The sequence below is a fragment of the Dicentrarchus labrax genome, unplaced genomic scaffold, assembly GCF_905237075.1.
Source record: "Dicentrarchus labrax unplaced genomic scaffold, dlabrax2021, whole genome shotgun sequence".
NCBI classification, from domain to species: domain Eukaryota; kingdom Metazoa; phylum Chordata; class Actinopteri; family Moronidae; genus Dicentrarchus; species Dicentrarchus labrax.
In genome coordinates, this window is record NW_026136709.1 from 5,443,812 (window position 1) to 5,460,039 (window position 16,228).

A 16,228-nucleotide genomic window follows, 5' to 3' on the forward strand; every position below is an offset into this window, starting at 1 on the left:
AGGCAGCATGTGGGCTTCAAGAATAAAGTATTAAAACTTTGCTCTCTTTCTGTCTCCATCTGTCCTCCAGGGCACTTGATACCGTACCAGCTAGCCCCAGTGTAAATCACAGGGCCGGGGGTGTAAAACACAAGCAGATGGTTGCTGCCTTTGAATGGCGTCTCTGTGCGATAGTAACTGTATCACTCTTAATTATGGCTGAAATGATCCATTCCTAGGGTGGGGATATAAATCAGGCTCTTTAAAACTCCTTCTCTTCCTTTCTCTTTCTTGCCTTGACTCAAACTTTCTCTTTTACAATTTGCACATGAAAAAACAACTTTCACCCATATTAGCCCCCCTCAGCAAGACTAATATTGACAGTGATGAAAGTGCCAATTATGATGGCCGGCTGTTTCCGCCGGCGTGTATGGAGGTAGAGGTGTGTGTGTGTATACACGCTTGCAGAATTTGTTTGACTCGGGGCGGTGCGCGTTGAGGTTCAAGGCTTAAAGAGGGGTGGGCACGAGTGTCAAATCCCAGCTGGCCTACAGCAGCGTCTCCAAGGCAGAACGCTTGCAGCAGGGTCCTTCCCGCCTGGGGAGAGCTGTTACCCTGCACCGATCCAGCACCGCCAGCTGAAAAACGAGTGGGCCAGTGACAGGACCGGGGGGCTTTAATGAGAGGCCAGTGCCAGGAATGTACGAGCAGGTTTATTTAGTCAAGCTCAGTGATCTGTTTTTCTAGGATCCCTATTATGCCTAATGAACACAAACACACGGACCGAGAAAGGACGGGATGCCTGGAAAACAAGGGTGGTTTCGCTTCCCTTCTTAGTTCTTTCCGTCTCTCACTCTCCTTTCTCCTCTCCTCCTCAGGCCTCAGCCGCAGGGCCTGTACAAGGGTATAACTCTAGATTTGATTAGCCTGCTAATCCACCAACACTGAGGCATAATAAGACCCACTGACTCATATCAACCCAGGAGGAAAGCTTCCATACAGAAACCTGTGTGTGTGTGTGTGTGTGTGTGTGTGTGTGTGTGTGTGTGTGTGTGTGTGTGTGTGTGTGTGTGTGTGTGTGTGTGTGTGTGTGTGTGTGTGTGTGTGTGTGTGTGTGTGTGTGTGTGTGTAAAACATTTGTACCTGTGTAGTTGTACTCACATGTCAATGGTCACCAGCCAGGGCATGTACCATGTGCTATCTATTAACATACAGCTGTTATTGCTACTTCCTAGAAAGTTTTTACAAGGAATTAGCTGTGGCTCTGTTACGGGTTGTTAGGCACAGCCATTGGGAGAATGTGGCGGCGGGGAGCAATGCCAGATTTAAGGAAGTGCCATCGATGAGAGGACACTCACAGGTCAGGATATTAGGCCTGATGGATAGCAGTCAGAGGAAACCGCAACTGGCAGGTTAGTGGAGGAAAGGTTGAGGTGAGCATGAGAAGGAAATGTGCAGGGAGAGACAGAGCACAATAAAGTTGTTCTATGGAAGTTCTGTTAACTTCTTATTTATTTACTTATTATGAACTATTTATTTACTACTACAACAAAGTCTCCCTTTTAATGTGGAGAAAGATGCACATTTCACTTTTCCTGAAGACCAAGTTGACATTTGTTTTTCATTTCTCATTTGTTCAACCAACACTGTTTCACCACTGTTTGTTGAAACTGATTACATATCAATATTTTAAGTAAAACTAACATTACTAATTAACAACATTCTGGATCAAGTAGCTTGAGTCATTTTAAGTGATGCTGACTTAATTTTGTAATTTTTATTTGTACTGTGAAAGCAAAATGCTGAGTAAAACGTTCTTAATCAGGAATCTTAGTGTAAATTAGTTTTGTAAATTACCAGTAAATGCTGCTTAATCAAGAATTTTTTTAACCTTAAAAATGTAGCTTGTGTTACAAATTTTTTTTAGAGTTAAAATAACTTATTGCATTACAATGAACAGTCCATAATCCAACTTTTCTTCAGTTTACTGTGATATAAAACAGAGAAAAGCAGCAAATCCTTTGACAAGCTGGATCCAGCAAATGTAAATGTCATTATCATGTGAATGACAGTTTTGCTTGATTTATGGCACATTTGAACGGTGGAGTTCAAGTTGAGTTGAAGTTTAATTCATTTTTACAGGTTAGAACCAGAAAATGACAAATTGGAAGGAAAAAAAAAATCTGATCCAATCAATTACCAAAATTGTTTTTGTCAATCGACTAATGGACTGATTGACAGGTTGTCTCAGCACTACTCCATTCTTATTCAAGGGACTAATGCAGCACAGCTTCAGCAAAACACTGTAGTCCTGCTTTCTGCGGCAGTGTCCCACCCTGCTGAGAGGCTGATGGACGCCTGGCTGACCCACATGTTGTCGCGACCCAGATCAGGTGCTGTGACTGACAGTCAAATGCTATAAAGAGAGCCACAGCACCACATGTATCCAACCTCAAGCTTAAAAATACTCCTATTTCTCTGGGTTCACTATCACGGCACAGACCGGCTGTTTTTGGAAAGCTCTTGGAATTTGATGCCAAATTAAAAATTGGTTTTCTCACACCCCCTGTGGGAGGAAACTGTGAGAAAGAAGGTAAAAAAAACTGAAAAAGAGATGGTGGCCACAAAGTCAGAAGCATTCTTCTGAAAATGCTCTGTGATATTTTAATCACCTCTGATTGTAGTGTTAGTTCCATTCACTGGCTATAGTTGTTATTAAGTCATGTATGTTCACATGCTACATGCAACATTACTGATCTCATCACAACATTGTCGAAACTGCAACTACGAACTCTCCATCCATGTCTTGACACAGGTCTGGGTTCTCATTCCCATTCAGTTTTCTTTTATTATCCTCATCTGCAAACAGTTTTCGTTTCCAACGTTCCAAGAGAATATTTCAATACCATAATGACAGCATCTCCAGACATACAATACAACAAAAAGTCTGTGTTTATGTACGGTGCAGATGAAAGCCAGGAACACATTGTTAGGCCCGTTCTGAGAAATGAACAAACTGATGCTGGGAACATTTTTCGAAAAATACATGAAAGATAAAACTGAAGAAGAGAGAGAATTAATGGCATTTGAGAGAAGTTTGGAAAACGAGAGAAATTTGGGGAGGAAAGATGCGAACGAGACAAATATGGAATGAAAAGTGTGTTCTTCTGGGAATTTGAGTCAATGTTTTTAATCATTTTATTTGCTCTGCACAGCTCTTGGGCTAGTTTTCAGTTAGAACCCTATATAGGGTTGGTATGAAGATTGGGTATTATCAAAGTCCAGTGGGAGACAAGACATAGGAGCGGTCAGATAATCAGACAGATTGTTACAGCCCATCGTCACCAGAAAAACAGCCATAATGTTAATCTGTGCAGGCAGCCTATTACAACCCATATTTATGTTTATTGTTAGGCGGGGTGAGGATACCAGGGTTTGTATCCCATGTGAAGCCAAAAGTCAGTGTTTACTTAAGTCTTAAGTTGCGTAATGTTACGGCTGTTAGTTATGTCACGTAACTTACGTAACATACTTGTTTTAACCCAAACCATGATACTTTCATTACCTAACCAAACTGCGACCATTTCACAACATTAACCACTTGCGACTTAGTGTCACATGACTTGTGTAACATACTTAAGGTCCAGTACACCTGTCGCTGTACGCTGTAATTTTTATATATGTCATTTTGGGAGTCATTGGCAATCAACCTATTCTGTTGTTTAGTTAGGAAGATGTGTTGGTTCGTTAACAACCCAGCAGTTTAGCCAGATTATCAAAACCACTTTATTTAGAGGTGAAACTGAAAGTGAGCACACCTCTTTGCTCAGGAAAACTGCGTGCACAACTACTGTATGTCTGTCATATTGAACCACAGTGTTCCTTGATGTTTACAATGGACAGTTTTGACTAACCTGTGGCTTTGTTTAAAACCTGTATGATAGTCTGACCACTCACGATTCTTGCCCCAATGGACTTAACTGTGTAGAATGTGATTGTGGGGCAATTTAGGCCTTTATTACAGATTGCGCTCTCAGACAGAGATGGGGAACAACGTGAAACAAAGCACCATGGCCAGACTCAAACCTAGCACGTTGCAATTCATGGTCAGCACCTTTAACCCCTGGCCACTGGGGTGCCCTGTGCCTACCATGTTAATAATGCAGATAGGAGTGATGACTAAAACTACAACAGTAAGACTCAAGTGTAATAAACCAGAATCATCTTTTAAAGGTCCAGTATGCAACATTTAGTAAGACGGAGCAGGTCCTCGGCTACGGAAGCTGCCATGTTGAACCGCCATGTTTTTACAGTAGCCCAGAAGGACAAACCAAACACTGGCTCTGGACAAGCCCTGTTGCGACCACCATAGTTTCTCCTACACAGTTAGAAGAGGGTGACAGGTTTTCAGTTGGTGGTAATCTGCAATCTCACCACTAGATGCCGCTACATGCTACACACTGGACCTTTAAGGTTAGGACTTGGGTAATAAATAGAACCAAGTCCTCACAAGTACACAAGATGTGTGCGCATCTGTGTGTGCATTTGCATGTGTGTTGGTCAGCTTGTCTTTCAGTGGATCCTGGCCACAGAGCTCCAGTTGTGTCTCCTCCTCTCATCTGCTCCCAGTTAGCAACATCTTGAACGCTGTACTGCAGCATGCTCCCATGTCATAAAACACACTGCTGCTCTTCTCACCATATCCCTCTCTCTCTCTCTCTCTCTCTCTCTCTCTCTCTCTCTCTCTCTCTCTCTCTCTCTCTCTACCTTTGTCTGGCACATGGGGTGGAAGATGTTTTTCTCACTTTTCTCTCCCCTCCTCAACCACGGAAAAAGCAGCACGCGTCCAGCTGCATCTTGGTCCGGACATGGAGTCGTTAAATAGTTTGAAAAATGAATGTCTCAATGGCATCATTCTTGTCTGCGTCCCGTCTCTTTTTTATGTCTGCTCGTGAATGTGTGAAATATCTGAGGCGACTGAGAACTTCATTACTTTGAGCCTGCCGCCGAACAGTGCAGAACATCGCTTCTCCAAGTGTTCACCACCTTGCCTTGGAAAGCATTGGTACTGAGGCCAAGGTTGCCCCCCCACCCCCTCCTCTCCACACTCTTTTACTCACAGTCCATGTTGAGCAGTGGTCCAGAGCGGGTGCTGGTTGCCTTTAATCAGAGAGATGTATGGAGGGAGAGCATGGGCCTAATGACAATTAACGCATGTAGCTACAAGTTTTGGCTCTGAATGCTTTTAAATCCATCACCCAGCACTTGAGGTAGACACCCCAATTCATAACCATCCTCCCTGCTGTCTCTGCATTTTCTCTGCCCTGCTCAAAGAAAGAAATGATAGATTGAACTCTTAATAGAATGTATTGCTACACTTTATTTGGCTAATTAGACCGAGGTAAAACTAAGGCCTTTATGGCTTGACTGATAACCCTTGCCTCTTGTTTCTTTCCTCCCATCCATCCCTCTATCCCTCTCCTTCCTCTAGAGCGTTTTGTCGGTCCACGACACTGTTGCCCAGAAGAGTTACGACCCTGAACTACCTCCGCTGCCAGAAGACCTTGACGACGATGAGGATTCAGTGAAAATCATAAGACTGGTCAAGAACAAGGAACCTCTCGTAAGTAAAAGTCAGTCATCTTGGCACATGATTTATTTGATTTGTACAAAGTGGTTTTCAGCAGCTCCCAGACGTTTGAAAGATGGTTATGGGAAGTTAACAGATTGTAAAAAAGGATGTAGGTGTGAAGGCACCAACCATGGGCCACAACATCCCTAAATCAAGTTCCATGTTGTTCCCCATCTCTGTTAGCTTTCAGTGAAGGTATAAAAATACTTAACTTACTCCAACATAAATGTATCATCAAAATCCTGCTATCTAGGGTTTGTTCACTAATCCCTAAATTTCTGAATACCTCTTGTATCAAAGCAGTATCCACACCACGAGTCAAGCCAATACCATACATGCTTTTGAGGTACTTGCCTGTGGGAATCCAACCCACAACCTTGAAGTTGTAAGTACACCAAAACCGACCACAATTACCCTGCTCTTGGCCATGAGTATTTTCAGCCAGTCTAGGCTCGGTGTCTGCGAACGGCTTCCTTTTCTATCCTGGTCAGTGTTGTTCTCTCATTGCAACATGCTTCTCACGTCCGAGCTCTTCAGACATCGTCCCAGACGTCAGAAACCACCCGTCTGTCTCGGCCTTGGGCCCCAACTGTACGGCAGCGACAACTTGGCTGGAATTCTCATTCTCCCTCCACCCCTCGGCACCCTGGGTGCCTGTATGCGTCATCTGATGGCTGCCGTTCTATGCATTCTCCCGGTCAGCTAGTGAGGGAAATTTGAGAATAAGCTTCTGTAACCCCACCAAACCTAATTGGCACTGGCTTTGGTTGCACCACATACCTTTCTTTTTTTTGGTTTGCTGCATAATTATCTTTGTTTTCCATTGAAGTGATTGCTCTCTTTACTGACCTCAGTGTCCTGCAACACATAAACACTCCACTACTCAAGTCCTTGATGGCCCTGTCATCACTTTGTTGTGTGCTGAGGCCCCGCCCATCTTTGATCTGTGCTGGACATGTCCTGGCCACGGCCTGCCTCTATTTTCATTTTGTGGTTTTCGCCCTGACCACCATCTTGGCTCCAGGCCGGCGCACTCCTCTCACCACACCCCGGGGGAAGGAGAACACACCTAAGCCATTTTTGGGATCCTGCCTGTTGCATGTTCTGCGGAGCTGCTGAACGTAATAATGTGGCCTGTAGGAATTCTCGCTCTCTCTCTCTCAACACACATTGTCGCGGGTGCTTCCTGCTCTGGCCTCTCCCGAGTCTGATGTTGGATCACATTCCCTGAAACCATAATGTGATTTACACCCGCCCCGGTCAACTTAATCATCTGGCTGGTGTTATTCCATTACAAGACTCGATTCTTTTTTGTCTCAGTAATTTGGCTCCTGAGAACATCAGAAACACACATTTATGATGTGTGATATTCTGTATTATTGTACAGTATTCAAGGTGTTAATTATGTAGAATATATTTTTGTTGTAATATAGTGGCTCAGTTTTAGTTTATAGGTTGAGGGTGCACACTGGTTATTGTGTGTTTCAAAGTGACTGGATCTAAATAGAGAAGGTGCCGTGCCTCCAGTGTTCTTTAAGGGGTCAATGCTAGGTCAGTTTTATAAATACTCCTCCAATTTAAAAGAGGTTTCATTTAATGTGGCTGTCTGAATACAATATATCATCACTATCACCGCAATATAATTGCAACAGCAGCTTGGTTTTCTACCAGTATATTTAATTATGTTCACTCCCTTCAGACTTTGATCATAACATGCTACAGAATTTGATTTATAGCAGGAACTCAAGTCATGATAACTTCCAATGTGCATTAGACAACACACTTTGTTCATAAATGTAATAGCAACAGCCACTAAATGTGCTAGCAGTGAGAAAACCAAATCAAACAATGTACAATGATACTTACACATAATGGAAATATACATACAACCCACAGCTGTGGAGGAGTTTCTTCCATGTAAGCTGCCCTCTCAGCGCCCATAGGACCCACAGGGCACAACTGCTGCCCATAATCTGCTGTGGCTATAATTTAGGCCTGACCGTGGTATGGACAACAGTAGGATTTTACAGCATGGCATTGTTTTTTCTGTGTATGCATGAAAGAAAACAATGAGTGCTAAAGGGCTGCTATTGTGGCAGCTGGCAGTCTCAGAAATGTAGTGTGTGTTGGTTTATATTTGTTCTGGGGGGCACATAGAGAAGGGCAAGTTGAATCAATTTAGAAAATTAGAACAAGATACTCTACTCTGTCCTCTTTTCGGGCAAGTGCTTGGAATCTCACAGAAAGACTCCCTATGTGGATCCTATTTGCATCCATACAACGTTGGTCAGAACCTATGGCTCGTTTGTCTTGTGTCCACTGAAGAATTAATTATTATATACCGAAAGAGTAAGAGTAAGAGTAAGGCATTCATGTAGTTCCTGTGGAAATGGAAGAAGAGCTGTAGTTATATACACTTATAGGATCTACTACATTCTACTGTGTAGCTAAAGGCCTTTTCACACCAAACGTATGCTCTGCAGTTTGTCATTTTTATGCACATTAACCTTTCACACTTAGTCAGCTGCAAAATCTTTTCAAGTAAGATTGGTAGTAAAACCTGTGAACATACTTTACTTTTTGGACTTTACAGACTTCATGTATCTGTTCTTCTTTTTGCTGCTGCCATTTAGCATCATGTAACTCTCTTTTTCTCCTAATGTACACACCTCTTTTTATAACTCAAGAAAGAAGCATGTGTACCAGCACCACCATCCTCCCCCTTATGCCATATTTTAACTTCTGAACCTGCTCGTCATACAATTCTTAGACAATAAAACTATTATTTGTTTTGGATACTTCACACAATTGGCTGATTTGTAAATGAATACAATTTTTTATTGATCGTTAAAGTTTTTAACACAAGAACAACATAAAAACTGGCTCTGAATAAAAATATAATTCAGTGTTTCAGCACATCAGCTCCTTCCTCTGTAACACAGCATGCACACATAAATGTGCTGACATGGCATTGACATACGTCAGAATTTTGCACTTAGTGTCAAATGGCCCTAATAGCCCTAAAGCACTCATGTTACTTTGTCATATGTAGAGGTGAAGTTTCTCTGATTTTGTGACCCTCTAATTTGACAGTAAATTTTACGGCTCTGCATCTGCCTCTGGCCCCTTGACAACTGCCATCCTGTACATCTTTAAAGGGAAACTGACCCTAATGAACAGTTAGATCGTACATTAAGGAAACAGCCAGCGGGTCAGATGCTCACGGTGAAGTCACAGCCATTCCACTAACCAATAAAAAACCCTCTAATTGTGCAGGCTCCTCATTCACTGCCGCACCGAATTGATTTGGATGTGCCCTTTAACTCGCAATTTCATATAATCAGCCTGATATTCTCAAACTTGACATCATAACAGCGTGGCTGTACAATATCTAATTTCCTTTCCGTCTCCTCTTACTTTACTCTCTTTTATTTTCTCGTTCACTTTTTCTCTGTGTGCCTTTGTCTCATTCTATAGTGCTGGACGTTGTAGGGACTGGGCTGTAGTTAACACACATTCCCCTTTCCTTGTGACTCATCCATTAAGTTAATTGTGATTAGTTGAGTGGATTGTATTCAGTAGCTGTGATTAATTGCTATCATTTCTCAGAGCGTGACTTCATGCCACATTTCAGTGAAACTGTAAAAACTCTATCTTCCAGGACAACCTCTCTCTTCTTCTTCCCCCTTTTTCTGTTGTACTCCCTGCTCTCCCGCTGCTTTCCCAATCCAGCTGATTTATTAGCTCAAGGGTCGGACAATGAAATAATTGGGTTCGGAGATCGGCATAAACATGTGTGCGCATACAGAAACATCACCTCAGCCGTGTCTTTTTTTATTGAAAGAATGTGTTATTTTGGATAGGGTTTCAGAACAGTTTTGGTGGGGGTCTAAATTTGAGCGTTAAGGGGGTCACGTCAGGGCTGAGTATGTGGCGGTGTAGCTGATATACGGGTGAAGTTTGCCTCCGGTGATAAAGGGCTTGAGTGCAGACTGACTAATAGGAGAACTGTAGACAAAAAGTTGGAGGAAACCTGAATGCACTGGTGTTACACAACTCACAATCCCCTGCCAAAAAAAAAGGCTTGGAGAAGCGAAAGAGGCCTAAAACATGGGCTGCAAAAAAGTTATATAGTGTTACAGCTTTCATTTTTGTTAATGAAACATTTAATCACCAAATTCTCTAAACTTAAGTGTCATTTTCCTGGTACTAGTGTAGAAATATGGCATATTTTGACCATTTGTAATAATCATTGTATGAATTACTGGTTTCAAGGAAATTGACATTTCCTTGCTGTGGCTCCTCAAAGCAACGAAATCCCAAAGCATTCTGGAAAATCCAAATCCCAACACACACAAAACGCGTTAAGTAGCAAAAGACGACTTTGAAACGCCCACAGAAGGGTACACCACAGCTGCTCGGGGTGACCATCGCTATGATGTGAGAACATTAGAGGCTGACAAGCCTGCTGCGGCCGGCTCTGTTCCTCTCATTTGGATGTTCTCGAAGCCCAGCAACGCAGATGTAAATAGCAGACCTGGAGATGCTCGCCGCGTATGCCCCGCTGTTTTCGCATTCGTTTTATACATCACTTGTCGGCTCGCTCAGTGCCACTCAGTCTGTGCCGGCTCTCGACGCTGTCAGAGTGCCGTACATTCACTTCTCCCCACTCAGTTCATCTTCAGTCGTAGTCCAGCTAGCACGCCATCTTTCTCTTTCTCATAGTCTCTCTTGCTTCCACTCTCTAATTCATTTCTTTCTTCTGCTTTTGCAATCAGGCCCATTGATCTGGTCATTCATGTGTATTTACATTTTTGGTAACACATTTTTAAGGCATGTAAAGGCATTAAAGGCTTTTAAGAGGTTACGACATAATTATACAGCATTTCACTGTCCTTCAGGTAAAGAGCTATACCTTCTCTGGTTCACACTGTTGTTCAGGACTGTAGATTTTTTGCACCTTTCTACATTCCTGTTGTACACATCTGCAAATTTGTCATTACCGGTGCAAAATTACTCTATCCATCCCTCTCTCCCCAGTTCTTCCATCCCAGGTTGTTAGGCTTCATTAGCAGCCATAAAACCCCTGCTGCCAGGAATGTGACAGGATCAATGTCAGGCTCTATCGCTCTCCTTCCTCTTCTTTTACCTTTTTTCTCTCTGCTCTGTGTTGTTGCACACACGGGATTGGTTTTCCCATTATGACTGGGTGTCACTGGGTACAACTAAATGGAAACTGTAGACTGCAGGGTCTGTGCCATCCAGTTGGCAATGCCAACCTACATAGCGTCCTGCCTGGCACCAGCTAGCACCTATCAATACAGCTATAACACTACTGGGCCCAGCCACCCAGTCGGCCCCAGTCACTGGATACCAGTGGATCTGCTGGACTTCTCATTATAGACCCACAAACTCAGAGCTATAGTAGCTACCGCAGATACAAATGTAGATGACATGACCAACATTATTATTGTAAAGGCTCCAACTGCATGATTGATGTCAGTGGATTTTCTTAACTTAATAAGTGAGTTGATAATTGCGACGAGACAGGAAAGTCTTGTGATCGATTCGGTTTGTGACGACGTTAGTTTTCCATGAATGGCAGTCGCTGGTATGAGCTATTGGCAATTTGACATGCCATGCTTTTCTCATCTGCAGCACACAGGCCTCCTCTCCTCTCTGACACAAGTAGGACGGTCAGATCCGTGCCTGCTCTGATTCCATTTGTCTGGAAGCCTTCACAAACACATTCATTCAGATTGTTCCAGTCAGTGTCCTTCTCCATCCACATTATTACGTATTTAAACTGTGCTAGTGTGAATGTATACAAACGCAGGTTTACATGATGAGTAAAGTTTGAGAATTGCTGCAAACCTTGAGAGAGAAGTTTTTGATTTAGACAGTTATCAAAGGACGAGACTAAATAAAATGTGTGCGTTTCTTAAAAAAAGTGACTTCTCTATTGTCTGTTTACATCAGAATGTGGAGAGCGAGGGGAAAATAATGACACTGGCTGGGAATTAATGGAGCAGCTAATGAGATTAGAGCAGACAGCACACATGTTAGTGTTTTACAGATAGACAGATGTGCTTTAAAAGCAATACATCTTTCACTTGATGGATTAGGCCGCAGTGTCTTGGGAGTGCTGGAGAAGAAGATGGAGCGCCATGCTCTAAAACATGAGGACAAGTGGAGAGCACTGCTGGGGTTGACTGGTTCACTGTGTCATGCTGTGTTTATAAAGCACTAGGTTCAACTGCAAACTATTTTTCCTGCTGTAGTGTTTGTGTAATTGTACGGGTTACTGAGTGTTTACAGTATGTGTGCACATGCATGTGTTTGTGTTTTTTCCCTTTTGCATAGCTTGTGTTTTATGTGTATGTACGTATATGTGCACATATAAGTAATACAGTAATACAGATTGCATTGCATTATAGTGCATTGTAGTGTATTAAAATAGGGTCCCAGCTCCTCTAAGGAATTTTATATGATATAACTAAAAATGACTTTACACTGTATATCCTACAATGACTGGATGTCATATTGTAAAGTAGCTTACACAGATAAATAGTATGTCCTATAAATGAAGGTGAATAATGGTTGCATCTGATGGGATCAATCCAGAATTTGGATGTGATGTTGACTTTTCTCAAATCAACTCTATGAATATTCTATTATGAACATTTAGGTCTAGTTAACTTTTTCACCATGAATTGTTTCTCATGCAAGACCCTAAGAGTTATATAATGCCTAGCCTGTGTGCATGATCACTATACAGTCATTTGTAGAAATCAGTTACATATACACATTCCTACTCTATATGTCACCCTTGTGAATATCAGAGTGACAGATATTTTATTATTTTCTGACCTTTTTATTTATTCAGGTGAGTTCCGCTGAGAGCAATGCTCTCTTTTCACACAGTTACACTTTCAGTCCCAAGCCCGCCTCTCTAACCTTTAGGCTGCTGGCCAACTGGCTAGATGTGTCAAAACCTCAAGCAGGGAGTAGAAAGAAGATTTGGACTGAGCTTCATACTTGCTGAAAGGATGTTGTAATTTACATGTTATTTTATTGAGTCTAAGTTGCCAGAGTCACTGGACAGTGAGGCCCCCCCCCCCCCAAAAAAAAAAAGAGAGATAAAAAGTAACAGCGTGCCTGTTGGACTAGTCACCTAGACATGCACCATATACCTGCAAATAACCGCTCTGATTCCGACTGGGGACCCCTGTTGCTCCTTCTCGACCTAATAAAGTGCAAACTTCCAAAGAGTATTCTCTTGAAAGCATACTGTAACAGGTAGCTTTAAATTTTATTACCGTCATTATCAGTTCTATCACAGATTACCATGGGGCACCTTTGGGTGGTCATGCTTCTGCTCAATGTGACTGAGCAGCTTAATGCATTTGAGTATATATGTGTCTGAGTATAAGATATGTTATCTATAAAGTAAGTTTATATAAATGTAATGTTAAATATATATAACAAATGTGACAAACTAACTGTTTATGGATAAAATAACAATAGGAATGTGGGTTTTTGGCTAATCCAGCAAATTAAATACCCTATAAAAAAGTACCAAAGTACTTCATCATATTGATGCAAAATCAGTGCAAACTGCAGACATGGAAAAGCCTCTGTGCTTGTTCGTATGTGTGTGCTTGTACAGCTCTCAGTCCAGCGGCTGTTACACCACCCTTGCAGCCTGTTGAGTTGTGAATGTGAAAACATGCACGGCTTCCAAAGCCACATCTGAGGCATTCCCAGATCCTAATCTCATGGCCCTCTTAAATAAAACGTCTTCCTCCCATCATGTGTAATCATAAACGTGGACACACATCCCGGCACTCCTGCTCTTTTCCGCTCTGCGTTCCTAGACCCAGAGAGCCTCGGAGGCTGAATGTAGGCATTGTTGCCCATCGAGGCCGGGTGCTCCTCGGCGGCCCTGCTTCCCAGCCCACTTTGGAAATGAGAAGTGACATGTGAAAGTGCTGTTTTCTTTACCCAGGATAACGACAGGGAAAACACTAAACAATCCCAGGGCAGTGATAGACCTCTCTCTGTGACACAACTGTCTCTTTGTGTGCGCTCATACAGCTAATACAGGGCTCTCAGACAAGACACACACAGTACAGTACATTATGACTAAATATCTGGCACTGTCCAGCTTATAGCAAAGAGACGGCGATTCCACTCAGTCTACATGGTGATTCATGCAGGCAGTATGGAAACAAATACACATTTGGTGAGATGGCACATATACACACAGATTCGCACACCCAAATTCACCAGCACCTGTCTGAAGTACTGAGGTGGGCTGTTAAGTGTGTTTTCATAGCAACCGGGTAATGACTTGTGCTAACATTAAGGTTTAAAGAGGCAGAGGAGGAAAAGGAAAGAGGGGGTGTAGGAAGACAAATGAAGGTAAGCCGCTCCGTCACAAGGCCCTCTGCATTACATTACCTGGCAGCTTCTCCTGGAATCTCTCCTGCTCGCCATAATTATCAGAATAATGACCTGCAATTTTCCTTTTTCTCAGTATACTTGTTAATTACGACTGGTAGGTCAAGACCGGGGTTAAGGAAATAAAAAGGGAAACCAGAGCTTGGCTTAGTGCGAGAGGGAGACTAGGAATGAGGGAGGAAGGGTATAGGGTGGGAGGGAGTAGCTTTTATTAGTTGCAATCACAAGTCATTTAATAAAACAGGTGGAAAGGCATGCAGCGGGTCACCCAGAGGGGACTGGCCGGCAGCAGCAGCTCTGTTGCATCAGCTAGAAAAATCATTTGAAATAAAACCTGGGGTACCTTTCACTACTCTCCGGCTGCCCTCTCTGCAACAATAATGTGGATTGTCATCTGGGCTCCTGCTAATTCTTTACAGCGCTGTATTAATCTTTATAGGTGACCATAACAGTAAATGGACTTTCTGATCATGACTGAATACACTAATGTTATATGATTTTACTCTTTCTGAGCAGCACCGTAGTCTGTGGCGTTTGAGGAAATATGCAAGAACTCATAAATATGCTGGACCCAGTGTGTGGAACGGTCATGTGTGTTATGTGTGGGGGGCTCTATGCCATCTCAGTGAGGTAAGATGAAATGACACACTCCAACACCAGATATGATTGGTGGTAATTGTATTTTAATGTCCAGGAGGCCCATTCCCACTTTGTATTTGGTTTTTCCATGGTCAACATCTGGTGTGAAGAACGCCGGCATGTGTTTCCACTACACTTGTATTTATACCTCTAAACATAGCAGTCAACACAGCAGTCGGCAGGAGTTTATTGTCGTTGTTACACTTTTGCTGTTAAGTGACATCATGTCAAAACACGTCGGCCTCTCTGCCCGGGCCACTCGCGTTTGTTTTCCCCTGTCGCTCTCAATTTGGAGGGAGAAATAATGTTTGTCAAATGCTACAGTGTTCGGTTCGGTTCACGGGGCGATGTTTTGAGTGGTCGTTACGGGCCGAGGGCCGTGTGTTTGAAATGGAGCACTGTGCTTGTTTTCCCTGGCGGGTTAGGAATTGTGGAGTGGCTTAAGTTGTGGCCACAGCTAAGGTAAAGACATCTAAGGATCCTTCTTTTCCACTGTGGCACTTACCAGACAGGCCACACATAGCTTGCCCTAGACACCGAGATGTGCGACGAGCCAGGCCAAGACAACTAGCCAGCCTTCTCGTCATCCATACAACCAGAGTACAAGCCAGCCAGCTTCCATCATGTCATCCAGCCATCCATCCAGTCCATCAGCCAGAGGGCAACTGTAATTGCCCCATAAAGAATTAGCTTGCCAGAAATTCATTTTGGTCAATCCCAGCCAAGCTAATGTGATGAAACATCCAGAACTCAGCTTGTCTTACTCCTCTTATCTGCTGAAGTTTCATGGCACTACTGTGCGCTGACAGTTCTCTGGACAATCTTGCCTCCATTCCATTCCCTCTAATAAACACACACTCTCATACATGAGGGGATCCAAATTTCAGTCCCTATTCTCTCTTTTTTTTCCCGCACTGTATGAGGTGTGAGCCATTTGTCATCACATACTTAATGTGGCTGCCATGTCAGCATGTGTGCTCCAGTGCATTCGCTGGGAGGGGTGATGGCTTGATACGGACAAGCGTCGCTCCAGTTCTCCTCATCACACAGCAGAGACTAAGCCGTTGCGTTTTGGCCAGCCCAACAATAACAATCAGAGGCATTTATGTGTTAGAAACTGAGGAATAGAGCTGGGAGCAGCGGCTGCATATGGAGCTGATCACGTTAGGAGTGGAGGCTTCGGATCGCCTTACTGATGACTAATTGACCACAGCTAGAAGGCCCTCTTCAGTCCAAGATGACCCCCCTCTTGTCTCTATTTCTGACTGTGTATTTCGGTGCATTCTGCCCTCCAACGTTAGATTTCTGGAGAGGCTTAATCTTTTGGGTCTATTTTTATACTCATCTAAAGGGTAAATTGTAGCAATGGTTGACAGCAGGAAGAGAGAATCAGACTGTAACAACATAGAAAAAAATGTTTTCACCATCTTGTGTGCACACCATGCTATCTCTTTCCTTACAAATAGCGCAGTTGAGCCACTTGATGGTTAAGTGGCGCCTTGTCTCTAATTGCTA

General features: G+C 43.0%; 1 protein-coding gene across 4 annotated transcripts in view; it reads left to right on the plus strand.

Annotated features, from left to right (window-relative positions):
• Window positions 1–16,228, plus strand: part of mpp7a (MAGUK p55 scaffold protein 7a) — a 136,251-nt gene that overhangs the window by 71,870 nt on the left and 48,153 nt on the right. For all 4 annotated transcript variants that reach the window (XM_051411251.1, XM_051411253.1, XM_051411254.1 and 1 more), the window contains exon 6: window positions 5,471–5,602. In XM_051411251.1, coding sequence (XP_051267211.1) covers window positions 5,471–5,602 — 132 coding nt within the window. The remainder of the gene's footprint in view (window positions 1–5,470; window positions 5,603–16,228) is intronic.